A 21,064-nucleotide genomic window follows, 5' to 3' on the forward strand; every position below is an offset into this window, starting at 1 on the left:
AGGGACAAAGCATGATGTGGTTTGCAGAGGGAACCACGTGGTTTGCAGCAGCTTGACCAAGAAAAGCAGCTTTTTTCCACTGTGCAGGGTGTTTTTTGTAGAATGTAGCACGAGTCTCTGGGCGAGGAGATTTACTGACTCTGTCCTTGCCAGAAGCTGGAGGCATCCCTTGGGCACCAGCACAGCTCCCTGCTCCTGGGCACTGTGTCCCTCTGCTCTCACAGGTGATGCAGCAGCATCTAGTGGCCAGGTGCTCCAAAGGCCCTGGCAGGGTTCCCACCGCGGGCTGGGTCCTGACCTGTCCCTTTCCTAAAGAGCAAAATATCTTCCAGCAGACTGTTTCCACTTGGCAAAGTGAAAACCATCTGCTACAATGTTTTTTCCTCGTTTCAGACACACCTGTTCTGCCGTACCCTCAGGAAACCTTTGCTCTGGCCTGGAAAACTCAGAGCAGAGGTGGGAGGGCAGCTCTGACTGCCCCTGCTCCCACACAGACTGAATCACCTCAGCCCTGAAACAGATCCAGTGGTGCTGGAGCATGAAGGAAAAGCCTGCAGGGCTACACTTCCCATGCTGCAGTGGACGAGAGAGAAAAGCTGCTCATGGCAATCTAAGATGTGTTTTTCTTCCCTTCTGAGCTGCAGAAAGGCTGGGAATGAAGGGAAGTGCATTTTGTGGAATGTTTATGATTTTTAGAAGAAATGTTGAAAGACTACAATAAGCCTTCAGAAAAATAATCCATTTTATTAGAGCATAACTCTCTAATTCTGCTTCAGGAGCTGCTGCTTGAAATTCTCAATCAACTCAGGTGCAAACTGATCAGCAGTCAAGTTCTTAACGTTCATGATGTCCTGGTGGGCTTCCTGGAAGAGCTGCTTCCCCACGGCTTCTTCCACCCGCCTGCGCCACTCCGTTAACTTGGGCCTCTCCTCGAACAGGTCGTAACCAGCACACACAGGCTGCAGAGACACACAGCACCCAGAGTCAGGCAAACAGGGCATTTGCCAGGGATGGACCAAATGAAAATGCTTCTGGCTCAGGGCAGCAGACAGCCACGATGTTAGGTGGAGCTCATCTCTGGCTCTTAGGTCACAGGAGGCAAGTGGTGACACCCTCAGCAGCTGCTGTCCCTTAGCAAAGAGCTCTGCCATGGCTAACCCCAGAATGGTCTAACACAGAACATGGAAGTCCATGCACACCAACACAGATCTCCCAAATAGCTGTACTTCCCTGCCTAGTTTGTAATTTATCTTTCTTTCCTGATGAATTCTGTCCATATTTCTATAGAAAGAACTGTTTCATCAAAGTAGGTTTTCCCCGGTAAAATTAATTGTGATCAAAGTCAAAAAGGAGGAAGATTTAACCCCAGGGAAGATCTGCCATTACAGAGGGGGGGGTGCAGCAGCCCCCCTGGCCTGGCCTGCCCACAGCCCAGCTCACATCCAGCAGTGCTGGGTTGATGCTCACCTGCATGAGCTCCACCAGTGCTATGAGGTCTGCCAGGGAGACCTCGCTGCCTGCGATGAAGGGCTTGTCCTGCAAGAACTTTTCCTCAAACTGCTTCAGGGCAACGTTCAGCTCCTCAGTGGCAACCTCCAGTTTCTCTGGAGGAAGTGGGTGGCCTGTGATGAGAGGGACAAACACCTGGCAGGGAGAAAAAACAACTTGCTTTTTATGTGCTTCCTTCCAGATCTACTCATCACACTCTCACTGCCACCTTCTGAGGATCCCTCACCAGCCATGCATGAGAACAACCACAGCTGTTCATCAGCCTTGCCAGGTTAATATTAATGTCAGTCATTACTTCCTGCCTCTCCTTGTCTGCTGCCTAGAAACATGAAAATTCAGCCACAAAAGTCTCCACTCAAAGTGATGCCTTGTGAAGCCTGAACTAGAACAGAGGCTGGACAGAGTTAAAGAATAAAGTAGGGATTTATTGAAAGGCCCCAATGAATACACCTTGGGCAGCACAAGAGCCCAGCCAGGGCTGCACCCCAGGTGAACCCAAAATGGTCACAAAATGCACGACCGCTCATGGGGTCTCTCCCTGTGATCAGTTCTGCTTCATTTGCATATTGGAGTTAATTGTCCAGTTACAGCTTTAGCCCATCAAGTCCCATCCTTCTTGTTTTTCTCTCTTCAGCCCACGTGGTTTGTGCTCTTGGGCCTGAGATCTGGATCATTTGTCCTTGGTCCCCAGCTGGAGCAGGAATTGCTTTGTCTCCCTGCTCTGTACAGAGAGCTCACCATCCCCTCATATGAAGCCCAGACCCACACACTAAAGCAGCACAGGATGTGAAAATAGAAAAGCTAAAACCCAAGGCATCAAAGGGAAGACTGTATCATCTGCCAGCACCTGCATTTTGTTTTGCAGAGGGAGATTGTTTCCTTCCATGCAGCCAGGCAGCCAAGTCACTTTTGTTCCTATCTCTCACTTGGCTTGCACGTTTGCTGAGAAAGGCCCTGCAGACAGGCAGGCCATTTCACTTACAGTCCTTAGCTCCTCATTTTTGACATATAAAATGTTTTACCTTGCTTAAGAACAACTTGCTCCCCTTCGCGCGGATGTTGATGTGCTGCCAGGACAGGTACTCATCAACCCTTGCCCTTTTCTGCAGGTCAGATGGGTACCAGTGATCAGGAGTCTTGAATTTCTGCACCAGGTACAGGAGGATTGCAATGCTGCCCAGAGAGCAAGACAGACCGGTGAGCTGACCATCTGAGATTAAAGCACCTCATCCTTTGTTTTTTCCCCAAATTTTGCACTGCTGGACGAGCAGCCACACAAACCTGATGGGAGTCAGGTAGAAGTGCAGCAGGGCACAGCACAGGAGAGAGTTTGTGCTGCTGCCTGTGGACCACAATCTAATACAAGTAATTGCCCAGCAAGACAGGAGTGGTCTGCTGGTACAGTTTTGAGCAAATAGAAGCTGCAGAATGAGTTTATATCAAATCTGAGCTTCCTGTTGCCTGGCCATCCAGCAGCAGGTGCTTCATGTGAGATTTCCTGCACTGGTCCACAGCCTCCAGCTGCAGGCAGAGAGCAGGACACCTGGACAGGTATTTAAGCTTAGAAACACTGCCTATAAAGCAGCAAAGCAGCTCCAAGCAGCAGCTTTTTCTGCTATTAATGCTGTTCGAGTTGCTTACGTAAGATAGCCTCTCTTGAAACACAGGTTTGTTATGTGCAGTAGACCAGGAAGGAGGGAGACAGGAACCTGCCTGGACAGGAGTGCCAGCAGTTCACTGGCAGAATCCAAGCACTGGGACAAACAACTCTGTAGCAGGGGGTTGAGCTTATTTGAGCCTCACCTCTCTGCTAAGGTGAAAGAACCATCCCTCATTGCAGGCACCTTCATCAGGACATTCACCTTCCGGAACTCCTCTGTCTTGTGCTGCCCTGAGGAGGAAAATGAGAAGCTTTACTTGGCAGGGATACTCAGGACCTGTTTGTAAACACCTGAGGAGTTTGTGGGGACTGTCTAGCTTCAAGTTCTTGTTTTTGAGTGTACAAACCAAGTCTTGTATCAAGTTTATAAGCAATGAGTAAGTGCTGCAGGGTGAGTAGGGGGGCAGCCCTGTGGTATCAGCTTACTTGCTGATTATTGCCTGCATACCAGACCCACCTGTGCACCAAGGGCAGGATGGTTAGGAGTCCTTCCATACCAACAGCACTTGACAGCTTGGGGCTCTGTCCACTCCCCGTTTGTGCTGGAGGTACCTGTCCTGTACAAACCCAGGGGAGCACCAAGCACCTTGGAGGAAAGGGATCTCACTAACCCTTTCCTCCAAGGAAGGCAGGACACTGAGAAAGCAGATACCTTTTTCTGGAAGATAATGTAATTTATATTCAACTACACTTTCTAAAGTCCACAGATGAACATAAATTCCTGTGATCCCATGTAGAACCATGGGTACTTCTTTACAGATCTTTCAATTAGCTCCTGTGCATCTTGCAATCTTTTGTAAGAGCAAATATGGATTTGAGGTTGCTTTTAAGATATCTTGTAGGTCCTCCCCAAAAGGTAGGCAGAGTGAACCTGACAGGAGAAGATGCTGTGTTCATCTGAGGTCTCAGTGTACTCCATTCTGCCTGAAAGCAGTCCCAGAAGCCTTGTTCTATGTGACTTGTTTGTGACAGCCTTTTCCACCCACTCAATTCAGCCATGCCTGGCTACTCAAACCTCTCTAAAGTGTAACTAACCTTGTACCCCATCCTGCTGTGCGAGCCATCTGAGAACCTGTGTGCCACAGGAGATGCTCTGGAAGCAAATTTAGCTTTTCTGGTACTTGGCAAACTTGATTTGTGACTATTCCCCTGTCACTTGGGTCACAGCCCACCTCCCCTACCGCTCTAAAAAGATGAAGTGTGCAGACTCCAGGTCTTTAGGTGTCCTTTGAATGCCAGGTGATCCCTACCCATTCTCACTCCTTCTACCCCTTCCATTGATACCTGCCACACTGGGGGCTGAGAGCTTTTCTGGGGAATCCCATTTAAGCCACCAGCTCAGTTGTGAGTCTCAGTTCCCCCAGCTTGTCCTTGCAAACTGTGCAGTGTCAGGTACCAGTGCAGTGAGCCTCCCCCACTGTGGCACCCAGTGCAGGCACCTGGAGGGCTTCCCCAGGGCATGGGAGGTGCACCCAAATCACCCATCTTAAATTCACAGGCCAAAAGCAGATTCCTAAGGGGCACAGAGCACTGGGAATCTGTGATTTAATTCCCTTTCCTTCCTCTCATTTCCCCTATCCTTGCATTTCAGTTGTTCCTTTTTCTTTGGTGCTCTCATTCCTTGACAGTCTCCTCTCCTTTGCTCCAGTGTCTCACCACAACAATTAATTTACTGGGAAAGAAGGGCAAGGACACAAGATGAGCCAGCCCCCAGCTACAAACCATTGCAAAAATTTTTGCTATGACACAAGTGGGAGGAAACCCACAGTAAGGAACAACCAACACACAGCTCAGGTGCAGGGGAACACCCAAAGACTCAAGCACAACACGTCTGAGGTTTCTCTCAAGTTGGAGTCTCTTTTGTTCCTTCCTCTATTTCAGCTCCAGGAGACTTCTCATCTTTCATTGTTTTTAAACATTACTTACTGAGGCCTTTTTATGCCCAATGCATTACCTTAATTTCAAATCCATCAGATATCTGGAGAGCTTGAAGGATAGGTTTTACCAGCTTGAATTACAAAGAAAGAAGATACAGACCTTTGGATCTCCTTTGGTGAAAAGACACCTTTGGACAGGTTCCTAACAGTTATCAGTTGGTTTTAACCCAACTAAACCACCTCCCTTCATTTCTCACTGTTCACATTACTGCCAGCTGCACTGTCTCGCTCCACAGCCTTCTCAAGCTGGTCCTCAACCCTCCCAAAATAACCAGCCCACAACTTACTCGACCGAGTGGAGCCCCCAGAGGGGAGCCCTACCCCTGCCCTGCCCTGCCTACACCTGGGGTTTTCTCGGCACGACGAGCTCCCAAGGGGGGCTGCCAAGAGGAGAAGGGCTGCTCTCAGCAACTGCTGCTGCTTACCAGAGCACACATTTTTCTAAACTGAATTCCTGAACAAGAACCACACACCTCGGATGTCCTCGCCCATACACCAATGTCCCATCTCTGCAGCTTTTTGTTTCCCGTCTAAGTGGGGAATGCCCCAGACCTGGCACATCCTGAGCGCTTCTCAGAAAAGCGTCTCTGTTTTTCAGAGAGAAAAACAGAGTGGGGCCGATTTCGAAGATATCACATGCCTCGGCAGCGCAGGCACTGAAATCAGTACTTAAACTGATTGCATTGCAGAATTAGGTATTGTTTTTGGGTAGGCACCAGGGACCCTCTGCAGCAGGAGGGCCACCCCACCCTCCCTCAGCACCTCACACTGATGGGGGCGGTGAGCAACCCTTTGCTTCCACCCGCGGGCTGCAACCCAGCACCCCCGGGAGCGGCCAAAGAGCCGGGGAGCAGCGGGACTCCCGCAAAGCCGGGCTGGGACCCTGGGACTCCCGCAAATCCCGGGCTGGGACCCTGGGACTCCTGCAAATCCCGGGCTGGGACCCTGGACACCCGAAAATCCCAGGCTGGGGCCCTGGGAGTCCCGCAAATCCCGGGCTGGGACCCTGAGACTCCCGCAAAGCCGGGCTGGGACCCTGGGACACAGGGTCGCCCCCGCCACCCCCGGCCCCGCTCACCCTTGGGCAGCTGCACCCGCTTGAACTCGAAGGGGATGTTGTTGCTGCGGGCGAAGATGTAGAGCGCCCGGCAGGGCTGCGAGAGCAGGTCCAGGTACAGCTCCAGCCCCATCCTGCCGCTGTCGCTGTCGCTGCCGCCCAGGGCCGGCGCTGTTAAAGCCGTCCCGCCGGCACCGGGCCCGCCCCGGCCGGGGCGGAGCGGCAGCGCCCCGGCCCCCGGGGTGCCGCACCCACGGACACGGCCCGTGGCACCGCGGGTCAAAGTGCCAGCTGGGCTCTGCCGCCCCACAGCCCCAGCTGGGCTCTGCCGCCCCACAGCCCCAGCTGGGCTCTGCCGCCCCACAGCCGCTGGCACATGGGCTTGTCCCGATAACTGCCCGTAACGATAAAGAAACCACAGCCCGGCTGAGGGGATGTGAGAGGCAGATCCTGGTTTTGCCCGTGGCAGCTCACAGCTCTTGCACGAGAGGACTTCCCATTCCTGTGACTCCAGCAGCTGCCCAGACACCCGTGCTGTGGAAAAACAGCTGGAGAGCAAGCACTCACAGCAGAACACATACTGCTTCATTGCTATGGAACAACCTTGTGCTCCTATCTTCACAAGATTCAACCACCATTCCCAAACCTCAGTTCTTCAAGATTCCCAGCTTTCAATAATTTACTAATGCTGGTGTACATTTATTCAGCTTTGCAAAACAGAAAGCCAGAGATGGAGCCATTCCTGCTGAAGGAAAAGCAACCCTTGGAGAGTAGTTGCAGGCCACAGCTACATGGCAGCTCTAAGCCTTCTGCCAGGCCAGCTAAAAATACCATGGCACGTGTCAAATACAGACTTATGGCTTGCAGTGACACCAGCTGGCTCCAGGACATTCATATTAGACATCAGACATTTCAGTCTGCATTAACCTCAATCTACACTTAATAATACCTGTAAGGTAACAACCTTTGGTACAGAACATTGGAGGGAAACAACACAGGCAAGAAAAGGACAAGGTACAGGACTGTAACAGTGAAAAGTCCTTCATGCAATATCTTCATCCCTAATCATAAAATACTGTGAGTTGGAAGGGACCCACAAAGATCATAAAGTCCAAATCCTGAGCCCAGGAATCTTTATTCAACAGTTTTAAAAATATATACAATATTTATTTAATATTTACTTAGAAGTTGGAGTCACTGCACATAGAGCAGCTCTTCAAACATATTTCTGCTACAGGCACTGCACAGGTGTTTATGCATCTGCAGAGAGACAGAACCATTGTCCCAGGGCAGCAGTGAGGGCCCAGCCCCCACCACTGGAGAGCAGCAGCTCCATCAGGCCACGCTCAAGAGCAATTCTACACGTGCCAGCAGGGTACGATGCAAAGTCCTCTTCAAGACAACCTGCATCTCAAAATTTATCTTTTTTTTTTTTTTTTTTTTAAACCAGTAATTGAACCCTGTTCACAGCATCCTTGAAAGAGGAATAAGGCCTGCAATAGCTGGACTGTAGATATGATAAGGTTGTGGACCCAAGCACTGAGGGCCCATGACTCAGTGCTGCTGTGCTGGGGAGCAGCCCACGGCCTGTCCCACGCAGCAGCTCCAGCCACATCAGCCATCTCAGCTTCCACTTGCTCAGGCTCGCTTCTGCGCTCGCTCGTCCTGTTCAAAATTAAAGTTGAGAAGGTGGCTGGAGATGCCCCCGTGTCCCAGTCACACAGAAGGGACTTCAGGGAGGAATAGGACAATTTAATAAACCTTTCTGTCCCAGTTCTCAAACATTCATAGTCTACAACTCAAAATCATCATTTTTTCGGGGTCAGGTATTTATGTGTTCTCAGATTAGAGAGCAGAACACTTGCCCAAATCATGCAGCACAAAGTCTATTAAGGATCCCTAGTCCACCCATCTGGCAAGGTAAATGCTACCCTGCTTTTGTCTCAAAGTTCTCAACTTCACACTGGTGTATAAAAAAGGGCCTGCAGATAGCTGTACATTAGTCTTAAACTCTGTAATGACAAAAGGTTTAATCTCTGCATTTTGCTTGCAGTCCTCTGGGTAGCTGTCAAAACCCCAGCTACAGAGGTAAAGAGAAGGGCAGAATAGAAAAACCCACCAAAAATCAGATTTGTTTTGGTTGAAAAAGGCCATTAAGACCATTGAATCCAAGCGTTTACCTGACACTGCCAAACCCATCACTAAATCACATCCCCAACTGCCACACCCACACATCTTTTAAACCCCTCCAGGAATGCTGCCTAACTTTGACAGAAAGCCTTTCTGAGTATTCCATAACAATGCACCCACCAATGCTGCCTTCACCAAAGCTGAATTGGTACTATTTTAGGTGAAGGAAAGGATCCTGGACTCTAACACTTGTGCTAAGCACGAATTGCATTAAAAAAATCAAACTGCAACTCGCACAGTTTATTTTCTTCCCCATTTCAATTACCTTGACTGTCTTCTCGAGCTTGCAGAGAGCTCTCTCATACTGCTGCACCATTGGCTTCAATGAGTTGCCCTTCACTGGGTGTTTCTTTATATCCTGGATGCCAGCATCCCTCAGCATCCGCAGGAACCGCCGCTCCTGCACAAAACAGCCACTGGAGATGAGACAGCCCCTGCCCAGCAGCTAGAAATGAGCACATTTGGGAACATGCTGCTTTGTCAGGAAACAACTGAAGTTTGCAAGCACAAAGCTCAGCTGACTGGAAAAGATGGGAAGTAGTATGAACTTTACGATCCTTATGCCCCTGCATGCATCCTTATCAAACGAATCCCACAACAAAGACATACCTGAATTCTAAGGACCAAGCTGAAAGCAACACCTGCTTCTCCTGCACGAGCTGTTCTTCCAACCCTGAAAACAGAGAAGCTTCAAGTCAGTTTAGCCCCATAAGTCACTGCCATTATCAACTCCAAGATTCTGATGCTGAAATTCTCCACTTTTAAGAAAGTCTGATTCCAAGCAATGCTAGGCTTATTTTTTGCTAAAAAGCCATTTGCATATTAAAGTAAAAAGAAAAGCTAAAAGCCCTTTTAAGTGCATGTCACCTTTGCTAAATACTTCAAAACAAACCAAGTTCAGACATCCTCCTCTTGCTCCTGTTGTCTCACCGGTGAATGTAGGTCCTGATGAACTGTGGTGCATCATAGTTTATCACATAATTCACTCCTTTAACATCAATCCCTCGGGCTGTGGCATCTGTGCTGATTAACCTGTTTGTAGATGGATAAATAGTAATTTTCAGGTGACATCTCAGGCACTACACACACAAATAAACCACCAGTGAACACAGCACAATTCTTGCTAATCTGTTCAAACTGGACAGTCAGCCTCTGCCTCTCAGGCTGCAGCAGCACTGCAAGTCACCCCTTACTGCCACTGGCCTTGTTAGCTGCCCACAGACCTCCAAGCACCACTACAGGCTTGTCACCCTCTGCTGAGCATGAAAAGTTACTGGGTGTTTCCAGGTTCTCCAAGCATGTCGGACACCTCCCAGCTCATACAAATCTCTAAGGAATCTGAACGTTGCATACAAGCACAGAACACACAAATAGTGAGGTGAGAAATTCCAGTAGTCAAGGATGAATTTGTATGCCAGGTTTGGATAAAAAGAACACCCAGAAAATAAGTTTTTACCTCTTCCTCAGAGATACTGCACAGATGTAATCTCATATAGCTACCACAACCACAGTGCAAATCACACACATGGGCAGAAGCAGACCTGTATGCCAGTCTGAGCAGGGATTGCTTTGGTAGGAAGCTGTAACACTAAACACAGTTTCAGCACCAACATGCATTTCCACCTTACAAGCACCAGATGCCCAGCACAAACATTAAACTCCAGATTTGCAAGCCTGTGTGTTTTGGGCAGCTCTATGAACACACATTGTATTTATTTTTGTTATAAAACGACATGTAGAAATTCAGACTGCAGCTAGATTAGAACAGGCTGAGTTACATGAAGGATAAACAATTCAAAGCCACAAGCCCAAGTCTCACATCCCTGCTGCAACAGACTCCTGCATGTTTTACATGACCCCAAGTAACTGTGTCCCTTGCTTTGTTTAGCTTTTTACCCTGCAAACAGCCTGTGCTGGAAAACATACAGGAAACTAGTTTAAGATGCTCACAGTTGTATTTTCCCTTGATCAAACTCCTTCATGGTTCTCTTTCTCTCATTTGGAGTTAACCGAGAAGAAAACTCTGCCACCGTGACTCCACCAAAGGCTTGAACCAGCAGGAACAACCTGCAGGTAAATGAGAAACTGTCACTCCTTTATCTCTGTCAGATCCCTTGACAGATACCCACGGGAGTGATCTCATTCATGCTTACCTGTGAGAGGCTTCCCTGGAGTTGGTGAAGCACAACACGCGGGTGAATTTCATTTTCAGCATGAAATACAAGAGGAGCAAGGGCTTGGAATTCAGGTCACAAGGCACGTAACATTGCTGCAGTCAACAGGGAAGGAGTTCAGAGAGAAGAATCACTTCTTGCCAAGACTACCTTCCCTGAAACCCACTGCCTGTCCATGACCTACACTGGCCTGGATGTTTCATAGATGACTAATAGCAGCAAAACCAGAGCCCATACCATCCCCTGCAGAATAAACAGGCTGGCAGGATACAACACGAGTGGAGACAGGAGACCTGCGTTGTTCCAATGCTCTCACACCTCCACAGCAAATAACAACATGCACTGCCTTCCTGCCTACAGGCTGGCCTGTGTACACGTGTCTTGAAATGAATGTCAGACATATGGACAATGGATAGGTGCTACTACATCACTGTGACTTCCTAGTTCCACTCCCCATTGCAGATAAACTTAATTCCACATGAAGACAGATTAATTTAAAAAATAATCAAGTCTTAACCAAATGAACATTAAGTAATGAGAAAACAAATGTGCAAAGGTACAGCTCTCTGGGTCATAAATACTCCCAAAGGCACTTTTGCAAGGAAACACAGGGAAGACACACTTGTTTTAGGGTAAAACCACAGTTAGTTCAGAATTAAGCAAATCTTCAAGTGTAACTTATTCAAAATAATTCACATCTTACCGAGAGCCCCTCTGGGAGTGTGTATTTATTACTGGTATTTGGTTCAGTTTCTGCTCCATCTCTGTTTTTCTCGGAATACACAGATGTGAAGAGACGAGGCTGGAATAAATCCAGCTGCTGCAATTTCTCTGGATCCTGGGTCAGTGTGGCTGAAAACAGCAGTTTCTGTAAGGGTATCTGAGGAGAGCAGGAACTGAAAGAAACAGCACACAGAAACTGGGCTTTGAGGATGGGGCAAAGGTGTTTCACCCCTAGTGCCTTCACATGATGTAAGGGAAGCAATCAATGCCTATTGATGCTCTTTTCCTGCCCTGGGCCTTTCCTGTAGGTTCTTCTCCACCCTTGTTTTATGTTGGAGTTCACAGACAGAACTGATGAGCATTCTCAGTCAAGTCCACAACTCCAGCACATCACTCCTGCACTAGTCCCTGCAGCCTGGTTACCCATGTTCTCATTTTAGTCATGTCCTTCCTTGGCTGTTCATCTCAGTTCCTGACACATCTCTGCCACTGCTGTACAAAAACAACAGCTGCAGATAGTTAATTGCAGGAGTTCTCCTCCAAATCCATTACTCAGCTTTGCCAGAAAGCATTACTATAGTTACTGTGCAAATGGATCACAGATTTGCAATATTTGTGCTTTCTTTTGATGCTCCTTTAGTCTACATAAGGAAAGCCTGGAGAGCACAATACTTAGTCTGAAGGACGTCTCTGGCATCAGCTGTTCACTGCCTTGTTTTGGTAGGCATTTCTCAGAGGAATGAAGCTTTGAGACTCTGCCTGGCAGTGTACAGTGGAGCAGGGCAGTGACATCCAAGTGCTGGTGTTCATACTATCAGTTCAAAGAAATGCACTCTGCAACTTACCTGGCTGCTGTTAAAGGCCCTGGTTTGGTCCTCTGAAAAAGTGTGTTGGAGCCAGAGCCATTCTCTCCTTGGAATGCAGCTTTGACAATTTGGTTCAGACAGTTCTGGTGCATGTCATCAATCATACGGTCAGCTTCATCCACGATCTGAATTCACAAGGATGAAAACCACCACTTGTTAAATACTGGCAGCTTTTGTTTTCCTTTGTATCTGTAACAGTGAGCCAGAAGGTAAGATAATGGAAGCTTCTAGCCAACAGAATTGCTTTCCTTGCCCATCCTTACTCTGAGTTTGCAAGAGCCTAAGAGAGAAGGGGAAGTGGGTGGATGCTTGGGTGTCACGAGTTGGCATCAAACATCTCATCTTGTGACTGCTCCCTCCACAATCTGGAGTGCAGACAGGCCCACACAACAGCTCCAACAGAGAGGTATTTATGTTCCACACAAGAAGCAAGCAGGAATTACTGCTGTAGCAGACACTGCACTCAGATGGGAGAGCTGTGGTGACTCACCAGGAAGCGAAGCTGTGTCAGGCTGAAGCCTGGGGTCTGGTTAATGTGATCCGTGAGCCTCCCTGGCGTGGCCACCACAATGTCAGCCAGGCTGCAGTAGCCTGTCACTCTGAAAGGACAAGCAGCCCATCAGTAAGCCTCTCTCCTCACAGTAAAGCCTGTAGCAGAAACTTTAAGAAGCAGACCTTAAGGTTTTCCTACCACTCAATTAACTGAGGAGTAACAAAATTCACATATGGACTTGACACTGGAGAGCATGCAGGGGCAGTGGTGGACACCAAACACCAGTCTCCACTGTGCTGCCTTATTTTAACAGAAAGTGTCACTCCTCATTGCTCTTCAAAAAAGTTTAATTGCAGAAAAACCCCACACAGTCATATGTACCCATGGGCACAAGGTAAACATTTGCATTCTGAGCATTTGCTGCTGAAGAACCCCAAAAATCCAGTGAAACATTACAATCACAGAACAGGGATAGCAACAAGCACTGTGACAAAGACAAAACCACCAGAGTCCAGCATATGAACCCATTATCCAAAACCATGATAGTATAATGCTGTGCTGCAATAATCCATATCTTGACCCGACCTTAATGACATTAATTAGCATGCAATCGCTATAAACTTTGTCAAAATACCTTTTCACCTACTTTTTCTGGACAAGCATCTCCTGTTCCTTTGCAAAAGATTTCTGGCCAGTAATCAAAACGACCTTCAGACCTGTCCCGTCAGTGTAAATGTTGAACACTTTACTCACCTGCAGAGATTAAGAGGCTTTGTCAGCTGCCACAGCATCAGCTGCAGGAAGTACCTTCCATTCCATGAGCAGCACCAAACCCTCTGGCCTGCTCCACAGAACAGCCAAGCACAGGCTGCAGCAGCCTGTCCCTCAGCCCAGCTCTGCCAGCCACGGTGAGGAGCCACATACCTGTTGTGCCAGTTCTTTGGTGGGCAGAACAACCAGGGCTCGTACGTGGCAAACCACTCGATCTAACAGAACCTGCCAAAGCAGAGGCCCAGTGAGTCCCTGACAGAACAGGGGGAACAGGATTCTTGGGCCTAACCTAACGAGAGAAGATGGGCTTGACACATTCTCACAGTTTTATGTTTCTGTTTTTCTCCCTCCACCCTCCCAACTCCTCATGCTGTGCCTGCTGTCTGAGAAAAGGAGTGGGAAGCTGACAAGAAGCTCCCTCAGACAGCTCTGAGCTGAAAATCTGCTGCCTTATGTTCACAAATTCCTTGGCTTTTCGACATGAAGTTCAGGTTTTGCCTGAACAAAAGCAACACCAGCATTTCTCCAGAGACACTTCCCTGAGGATGGACTCACCTGTACAACGGGGATGACAAAGGACAGGGTCTTGCCGCTGCCCGTGGGTGCTGAGACACAGATGTCCCTGGGGCGGTACCCGCCCCGGCCCTGCAGGTACCCACCGGCTGCACTCCCGACAATGGCAGGGATCACCTCTGCCTGGACTGAGCAAAACCAGAAACAAACACAAGCTGCATGCTTCAACTCACCAAGAACGGGAAATGTTCTATAAAAGCACGACTGAAATGAGAAAATGGGTGCTGGCCTCCCAGCACAACCCTGACAGGCCTCAGGCACAGCCCAAGTCTCCAGGACTAAGGTCACCCTCTGTCCTTGTCCTTGCATTCAGCTGTCCTTTCTTCTTACTTAAGAACTGGCATTTATTGTATCTGTTTGCAAAACTGGCAAAATAACAGAAAACAAACAGACTTCTTTTTTTGTTTGGATATTTTTCTGCTGCTTTAATGAGCTGAATGAGCTCCCAGAAAGCTCTGATCAGCAGCAGAGACAGCGCAAAGTAAGAAGATAAAGCACAAGCTTCCACAAGGACAAAAAGTGTGAGGACACAAGTAAGACTTCCCTCTTTGGGCAGCTCTGAGCCATCCCTCCAAGCTGTATTTATGAATAGGTAACAGACTTTTACTCAGCCCAGACAAAGCTTTGAGAAAGAAGGGTTAAATCTCCTACCATCCCTTTCATGCACTACATTTTGTCCTGTATTTTACTTCACTGCCTGCACAGAGCACACAGCACCAGACTGCAGCAACTCTGTAAGTCCCTTTAGAAAGAAACAAAAGCACCACCAAGGCACCTGGGAAAAAGGAGTGGATTCCATTCATGTGCAGCTTTCTCAGCAGCCGGGGATGGATGCCTGGCACGGCTGTGACTGGACACAGGTTGTCCCTGATGCGCTGCTGCACCCGCCTGGGCTCTGCAAGCCACTGGGGCAAGAAGGGCTGCACCTGAGGGGAAGGAGAACGTGGCAACACCACACGTGAAACAATCTTGTAAGAAGCACTCTTTTCCTATCCACCATCAAAGTTCAGCCAAGCTGTTTACCTTCTGCACTGGCTTTGCTTCGTAGTCCCCGAGAATCATCACACTGGAGGGGGCACCAGTGCCCCCTGAGGCTGCTAAGGGCAGCTCCTCCTCTGCAGTTTTATTTCCTTCACCTTCTTCACTGCTCTCTTTATTCCCTGTTTCATCTCCTTGTGTTTCCTCGTCTGTCTTCCTCCTTTTATTAGGCTTCTTTTTAAAGTTGTTTCTGCTGTCCTGCTGCTTGATGTCTTCTTCAGAATCTGCAATTTGGGTAACAGCAATACAAAGCTACAGGTCAGAGCACAGCACAGAAAAGGGATCTGGCAACGTTACAACACAGGACTTAAGCAACAACTTGTAAGCTCTTTTTTTCCTACAGCCAAGTGCAGAAGTCAAACATTTCTTTGTTGGTATAGACACAATAAGACTGAGGTGATGTGATGTGCTTCCCTCCTGCCCTTACAGTAAACAGGTCCTCAAAGTTCACAGTATGGGGCCTTCCTTGAAAAATAAAGAGATGAAAACAAAATCAGGTAAACTGGGGAAGGTACTCAAAGAGGAACTCATGTTCACTTTTCTGTGGAAACTGCCAACCACAATGAACTGAAATCCTACAGCCTCACTTTATCCTCACCTGTTTCAGTCCTCTCTCGCTGCACTTCCGGTTTTCTTCTATTTGCTTTCTTCTTCTTTGTGGGGCTGCTGCCATCTGCTGCCTCCTCAGTACCAGCCCTTTCTTCCGAAGAGCTGCGGGGCTGTTTTGTCTTTAGCTTCTTCTGTCTCTGCGCACCGGGCTGCTCCTCCCTGTCCCTCTTCCCCTTTCGTTCTCCGGGCTCCCCCCCGGGGCTCAGCCCCGCGCCCCCGGGGCCTTCCCTTCCCTGCGGCGGCGCCTCTCGCTGCTTCTTCTGCTGCCGGGCCCTCGCCTGGTGCTGCAGCCGCTCCAGCAGGACCCGCGCCCGGCCCTCCGCCTCCTCCTCCTGCTCGTCCTCCTCGCCGTACCTGGAACAGCCACGCAAACCTCCTCAGGCGCCAGCCAGCCGCCCGCACCGACCTGCGGACACGCACCCCGGGCCCGAGCCCGGGCTGAGGCAGCCCCGGGGCAGGGGCACGCTCCGGGGGTAGGAGGAGAGCGGGTGCGGGGAGCGGGGCGGGAGCGGGGAGGAGAGCAGGGAGCAGAAGGGAGCGGGCCCGTGCCCGCCGTACCTGCGGATGCAGAACAGCGCCATGGCCACGCCGCGCCGCGCGGGCGCACACGGATGACGTCAGCGCGCCCCACGAGGGAAGCCGCCAGCAGGCGCGTGGCGGGAGCGCCCCCTGCCGGCCGGAGGTGGAATGGCGGGGGGGGGGCGGCAGCTCCGCGCGCGGGCCCAGCGGGGCCTGAGGGGAGGGCGGGAAAGAGCTGAGGGAGGGACGGCAGCGGCAGCGCCGGGAGCCCCGGGCGGGACAGGGCACAGCACCGGTGAGGGACGGGCTGGGAAAGGGCACAACATCAGTGCGGGACACAGCACAGCACCGGTGAGGGACGGGCTGGGAAAGGGCACAACATCAGTGCGGGACAGGGCACAGCACCGGTGAGGGACGGGCTGGGAAAGGGCACAACATCAGTGCGGGACAGGGCACAGCACCGGTGAGGGAGGGGCTGGGAAAGGGCACAACATCAGTGTGGGACACAGCACAGCACCGGTGAGGGACGGGCTGAGAGAGAGAGCACAGCACCTGTGAGGGACAGGGCACAGCATGGGACAGGCTGGCACAGCATCAGTGTGGGACAGATCACAGCACCAGCGACGAATGGGCTGGAAAAGGGACCAGCCCAGCGAGGGATGGGCTGGCACAGCGTGGGACAGGTCACGGCACCAGCGAGGCACAGGCTGGCAGAGCACACTGCAGCTCCCCACAGTGCTGCAGGCCCCGCAGAGCTCCCACGGCACTGAGGGCCATCCCCGCTGCCTGGAGCGGGCTGTGTAGCAATGTGGGTAACAGCATTTCCCCTCAGCGAGCAAAAGCACTCCTTCCGTGCTTGTCTGGCCACTCACAGGTGGCACATCCTCAGAGGAAAGCTGCCCTGAAGCAGCAGGTACAGGACTGGTAAAAGGACTGCAACAACGGCAGACACAACCCAAAAACAAACCTCTTTCCCTCCTGCCCAGAGCAACACGCCGCCCTGAACACACCTAAAGCAAGGTAAAAATCACTGGAGAGCTGTGAGGAACCAAGCCCAGGCACCACCACCACAGTGTGAAATACTGTGCCTAAGAAACACAGGCAAACCCAAAACATTCCTTTTGTTTGCTTTAGGATCAGAGTGGAACAGACATGTTGGCAATTGCCCAACTCCATCCCCAACCTGCCAAAGCCTACACCACACAGCTTACTTCTAAATCTTTATTTGTTTTCTACACAGAGAAAACAGAGGAATGTTGAAGCAGCAATATTTAAACACACTAGCAAGGAGCCATCAATCTGTGAGAGTGCACAAAGTGCAACACGGGGCCATTTGTGCTGTGGTCTCTGCTACGGGGCAGGGCGAGGGGAGGTCCAGGAAAGCCTCTTCATTCAGACGGGAGAGCTCTACGCAAAGGTGGAGCCGTTCCAGCCCACGTTGGCAGCGTTCATGTCGAAGTAGTTGATGTAGACCCTGCAGAAGAGGTACAGGAGGAAATAACAACAACCTGATTAACTCATTTACAGAAGCTGGGACAACACAGCAGGGGACAGTGCTTCCCATTCTTCTGCTTATAAAAACATCAAGCTTCATCTTTACCAAAAATCTGGTGGAACCTCCAAACAGCCTCAATATTTCTCAGTCCTCAGATTTGTACTTTTATTCTTCTGCAGTCAGGGATTGACCAGACACCAGACAGACTGTTTAGCAGCCTGTCAAGAATTTCCGGAGATCAGCCCCTTTTGTTTCTGAGGCAGCAGTCCCTCACACAGACTGGCAGCCTCGGGAGTTAAGCATGCCCTCAGGCCTGGCTCTGCGTGTGTCTCCCTTCAACCCTGATGGCACCAATTTGTCCCATCCTTCACAGCTGCACACAGACACTGCTGAACTCTGCAGCCTGCAGGGGAGCTGCTCACAGCCTGCTGCCTCTTTCTTCTGTCTCTCAGCTCCAGCCTGGTACTGCTCCTTGCTCGTGCTTTCAGCCTTGCTTCCCCAGAGGACAAGACATCACACCTCAGAGGCAAAAGACACACTGGGCAGCTTGTCAGTGCCGTGGTGTTTTTCCCTACTCTCAGAGCAGAAAGCAATTGAACAGAGGACTGTCCAGGGAAAGAGGCAGGCACTGAATTCTTACGTGGACATGAAAGTGCTGCAAGCAATCACTTGGTATTTTCCAGAACACATGGACTTATTCCTGGCTTTTTCAATTTTTAAATAGACTTTTCAAAGCGGTTTCAGAAAGCCAGATAAATATGGTTAAACTGTGTCCCAGCCTTACCTGTCTGCAGATACGTGCAAGTGCTTCGAGATCAGATCACACAGCATCTTGGTGTAAGTCTTGTTCTGCTGCCCTCCTATTTTGCCGATGCTGTAGAGGCTGCAGAGCGCGCAGGGATCAGTGGAGCCCCCGAAGGACATCATCTGGTCAGGTATGATGTGCACAGCTATGTACTGCGGGAGGGAGGGAAACACTCCGTTACAGGCTGTCTGAACTGCCCTCTCCTGACGAAAATTTGCTTTAGGTACCAACTATAAACAGAGCAGCCGAACTGGGGTCAGGCAGCTCTTCAGTGCTGGCCCCCGCGCACTTCCCAGGCTCAGGGGAGGCTCATGCCCGGCAGCCCCCAGGGAGGGCACGGCCCTGGGGCTGCGGGGACCCTCGGCCCGGCTCTCAGCTTTAGGAGCACGGTTATGTGCGCACAAAGCCGCCGGCGAGGCAGGCACTCCTGCCCGCCACAGCCGCGCCACCGCGCGGGGCGGAGCGAGATAAAGGCCCAAGAACTGTGCCTGCGTGCCAGGGCTCACATCCCCAAATCTCGGACCTGCCGGAGAGCCGGGCAGCGATTCGGTCTTATCCGACTCCGGCTCCCGGGATCTGCGGTCTGGCCCAGGAGGGGCCGTGTGGGATGGCTGAGCCGGCAGGAGCTGCCCGGGGCGCTCGGTCTCTCCGAGCCTCTGCCCGGGTGCGTCCGTGCCACTGCGCAGCTCCGCTGCCCCCATGGCGACCGCCGGCACAGGCGCAGCACATCCCCGGCTACGTGAGCGCCGCGCTCCTGCAGGCCCGGCTGCTGCTCCAGGCAGGGGCCGGCCATCGGGAGACTCGGCGCCGCGGGGTGGAACGGGCACCAACTCCTTCCTCCGGAGCAGCGGGGCCGCCGCCGCGCCGTGCCGCAGCTGCTCCTCGGCGGCCGCGGCCCGCCCGCCCCCGGGCCCCAGGGGAGCGGAGATGCCCCCGGGCCCGAGGGAGCGGAGATGCCCCCGGGCCGCTCCGCCGCCGCCCCTCCCGCCGGGCCCGCCGCGCACGTGCTCGCCCCGCCGCCCGCCCTCACCTGCGCGGGTTTGCCAGTGGCCTTGGCCAGCTGCTGGGTGAGGTCGCCCAACAGGCTGTCGGGCACGGCATCCTTGCAGACATTGGTGTAGATGGCGAACATGGGCATGGTGGCGGCGCTGGGGGCGGCGGGGCCGGCGACACAAGCCTAACCGAACGGCGGGACCAGCACAGTGCAGCGGGGAGGCGTCAGCGGCGCTTTTAGCGCTCGGGGCCGCCCCGGACGTAAAGCGGCCCCGCCCGGCAGGGAGGGGAGGGAGCGGGGCGGGGACACACGCTCACGCCGGCCCCGCGGTCTGCAGCCCGCTGCGGCGTGCTGACCCCTGCTGCGGCCGGCTCTGGACCGGGGGTCTCCCCCGCTCCGCCGTTATTTCTTGGCTTTTTTACTGCCACAGAACGTTCTCTGAGGGTTTGTTGCAGGCTCCTTCCTGGAACGGAGTTCTGGAGCACTCCTTTCGGGCGCTCTGGGCAGCTCATGCATAACCTGATACCAGGGCATGTGATGGTACCGCTGTGGCACTCCCACTGGTTTCTGCGGGATCAGGGCCAGAGAGGGATATAGGCCCCAGCTTGGCAGTTGCACAAAGGGGTACTTGCTCTGACTCCGATAATTTTTTTCTTTTGCAAAATAAAGTAACATTTGTAGCGATTTTGCTTTAACTGTGAAACAGAAACGTCTGTCTTGCTGCCATATAAATCATTCTCTAATGTATTTCAGTCAAATTAAAAATTGCCTATTGTTCCTCAGCCTCCCCATTTTCACATCATATTTTTCTCCTGGAAAGGGGCAGAAGTGAATTTTGTTTTGCTTAGGAACGAGCTGGTGCGTGCCTGTTGGAGGTGAGAGGCGGCAGAGCCGAGCTGCGCTGTGTGATGCGATGCACGTAGGCTGCCAGGGCACGGCTCCCCACCCTGGCTCTTGCCTGCCCCGACGGCGGCAGCGCTGCTCTGCTCACAAAATGACTCACAGGAAGGCTAAAGAGGATCAGGCCCGGAGCCCTCTCCGCCCAGACATTGCGCACACAGCAGTCGTGCACTGCTGCTGCTAGAAAGCTTGCCCACACATACGTATTACAGATGTGGGCACTCATAGCCCGGAATGAGGAGAGAGGGACGGTGTCATACGGGAGTGCATGGGAGTGACACCGGTTATAGTGCTGAGAACTGGAGCACTTCCTATTCTAGTGATTAGCAGTGCTTAAGAGCAGCCACTAAGAACTGATTAAGTTTCCTCCCCTTGATATCCTCAGCTCCCTGCCATTGCATAGTCCCACTTATTCCTCTCACCTTCCTGCCTCCTAGGTTTGTTGTGTGGAGGTGGGGTGGGGATTCTGCCTGTGTAGGGAGAAAAGCTTGAGAGCAACATCACCACTGGTGTGCTTGCCCTGTGGCCTGCCAGGCCCACAGCAGCAGCCCCGGGCTATGCTGTCACTCAGTGGAGGGACATCTGCAATTTCATTCTCTTTTACCCCCCTGACTAAGAAAGAAGCTTTCACCAAAGCAGCTTCCATTTGTTATCCCAACAAAGCATTTTTGTTGTTTGAGGTGCAGGTCTGTATTTAAAGTCCGTGGCTGCAAAGCAAAGCTGTGGTAGGGACACAATGGGATGTTAACAA

The 21,064-nt window shown here is 51.5% G+C and overlaps 3 protein-coding genes across 4 annotated transcripts; all 3 read right to left on the reverse strand.

The window, feature by feature from the left end:
• Nucleotides 1-720: 720 nt before the first annotated feature.
• On the reverse strand, nucleotides 721-6,341 carry LOC121344431 (glutathione S-transferase theta-1-like). Its single transcript, XM_041420375.1, has 5 exons — nucleotides 6,185-6,341; nucleotides 3,313-3,400; nucleotides 2,532-2,682; nucleotides 1,468-1,644; nucleotides 721-959 (listed from the first exon to the last, which is right to left on the reverse strand). The coding sequence occupies exons 1-5, from the start codon at nucleotides 6,294-6,296 to the stop codon at nucleotides 762-764; spliced, it is 726 nt and encodes a 241-aa protein (XP_041276309.1). The 5' UTR covers nucleotides 6,297-6,341; the 3' UTR covers nucleotides 721-761.
• Nucleotides 6,342-7,279: 938 nt separating this feature from the next.
• On the reverse strand, nucleotides 7,280-16,203 carry DDX51 (DEAD-box helicase 51). 2 transcript variants are annotated; one of them, XM_041420373.1, is made up of 16 exons: nucleotides 16,159-16,203; nucleotides 15,590-15,954; nucleotides 14,977-15,215; nucleotides 14,729-14,879; nucleotides 13,936-14,081; nucleotides 13,534-13,605; nucleotides 13,256-13,362; nucleotides 12,607-12,715; nucleotides 12,096-12,241; nucleotides 11,231-11,423; nucleotides 10,507-10,622; nucleotides 10,304-10,420; nucleotides 9,284-9,385; nucleotides 8,963-9,026; nucleotides 8,619-8,753; nucleotides 7,280-7,828 (listed from the first exon to the last, which is right to left on the reverse strand). In XM_041420373.1, exons 1-16 carry the CDS (start codon nucleotides 16,179-16,181, stop codon nucleotides 7,802-7,804), a joined length of 2,112 nt encoding a protein of 703 aa, XP_041276307.1. In that variant the 5' UTR covers nucleotides 16,182-16,203; the 3' UTR covers nucleotides 7,280-7,801. The 2 variants fall into 2 exon arrangements, 1 of the variants encoding a protein (XP_041276307.1); XR_005953831.1 differs by lacking the exon at nucleotides 7,280-7,828 and having other exon boundaries at nucleotides 8,693-8,753; nucleotides 9,221-9,385.
• Nucleotides 16,204-17,326: 1,123 nt separating this feature from the next.
• Nucleotides 17,327-19,669, reverse strand: LOC121344427 (macrophage migration inhibitory factor). Its single transcript, XM_041420372.1, has 3 exons — nucleotides 19,450-19,669; nucleotides 18,399-18,571; nucleotides 17,327-17,593 (listed from the first exon to the last, which is right to left on the reverse strand). Exons 1-3 carry the CDS (start codon nucleotides 19,555-19,557, stop codon nucleotides 17,527-17,529), a joined length of 348 nt encoding a protein of 115 aa, XP_041276306.1. The 5' UTR covers nucleotides 19,558-19,669; the 3' UTR covers nucleotides 17,327-17,526.
• Nucleotides 19,670-21,064: the final 1,395 nt, after the last annotated feature.

The sequence above is a fragment of the Onychostruthus taczanowskii genome, unplaced genomic scaffold (genome assembly GCF_017590055.1).
Source record: "Onychostruthus taczanowskii isolate IOZ18803 unplaced genomic scaffold, ASM1759005v1 scaffold64, whole genome shotgun sequence".
NCBI lineage: Eukaryota > Metazoa > Chordata > Aves > Passeriformes > Passeridae > Onychostruthus > Onychostruthus taczanowskii.

Excerpts from the sequence above, each read along its gene's own strand:
- LOC121344431 (XM_041420375.1), bottom strand. The coding sequence starts at position 6,296 with ATGGGGCTGGAGCTGTACCTGGACCTGCTCTCGCAGCCCTGCCGGGCG. Across the intron at positions 2,683-3,312 it reads TCTTTCACCTTAGCAGAGAG|CATTGCAATCCTCCTGTACC; the intron begins GTGAGGCTCAAA and ends CTCTCTGGGCAG. Across the intron at positions 960-1,467 it reads CACTGGTGGAGCTCATGCAG|CCTGTGTGTGCTGGTTACGA; the intron begins GTGAGCATCAAC and ends GTGTCTCTGCAG.
- DDX51 (XM_041420373.1), bottom strand. The coding sequence starts at position 16,181 with ATGGCGCTGTTCTGCATCCGCAG. Across the intron at positions 12,716-13,255 it reads GAGATGCTTGTCCAGAAAAA|AGTGACAGGCTACTGCAGCC; the intron begins GTAGGTGAAAAG and ends TTGTCCTTTCAG. Across the intron at positions 9,027-9,283 it reads ATCAGGACCTACATTCACCG|GGTTGGAAGAACAGCTCGTG; the intron begins GTGAGACAACAG and ends CTCTGTTTTCAG.
- LOC121344427 (XM_041420372.1), bottom strand. The coding sequence starts at position 19,557 with ATGCCCATGTTCGCCATCTACACCAATGTCTGCAAGGATGCCGTGCCC. Across the intron at positions 18,572-19,449 it reads CCACTGGCAAACCCGCGCAG|TACATAGCTGTGCACATCAT; the intron begins GTGAGGGCGGGC and ends TCCCTCCCGCAG. Across the intron at positions 17,594-18,398 it reads TTGCACGTATCTGCAGACAG|GGTCTACATCAACTACTTCG; the intron begins GTAAGGCTGGGA and ends CCTCTTCTGCAG.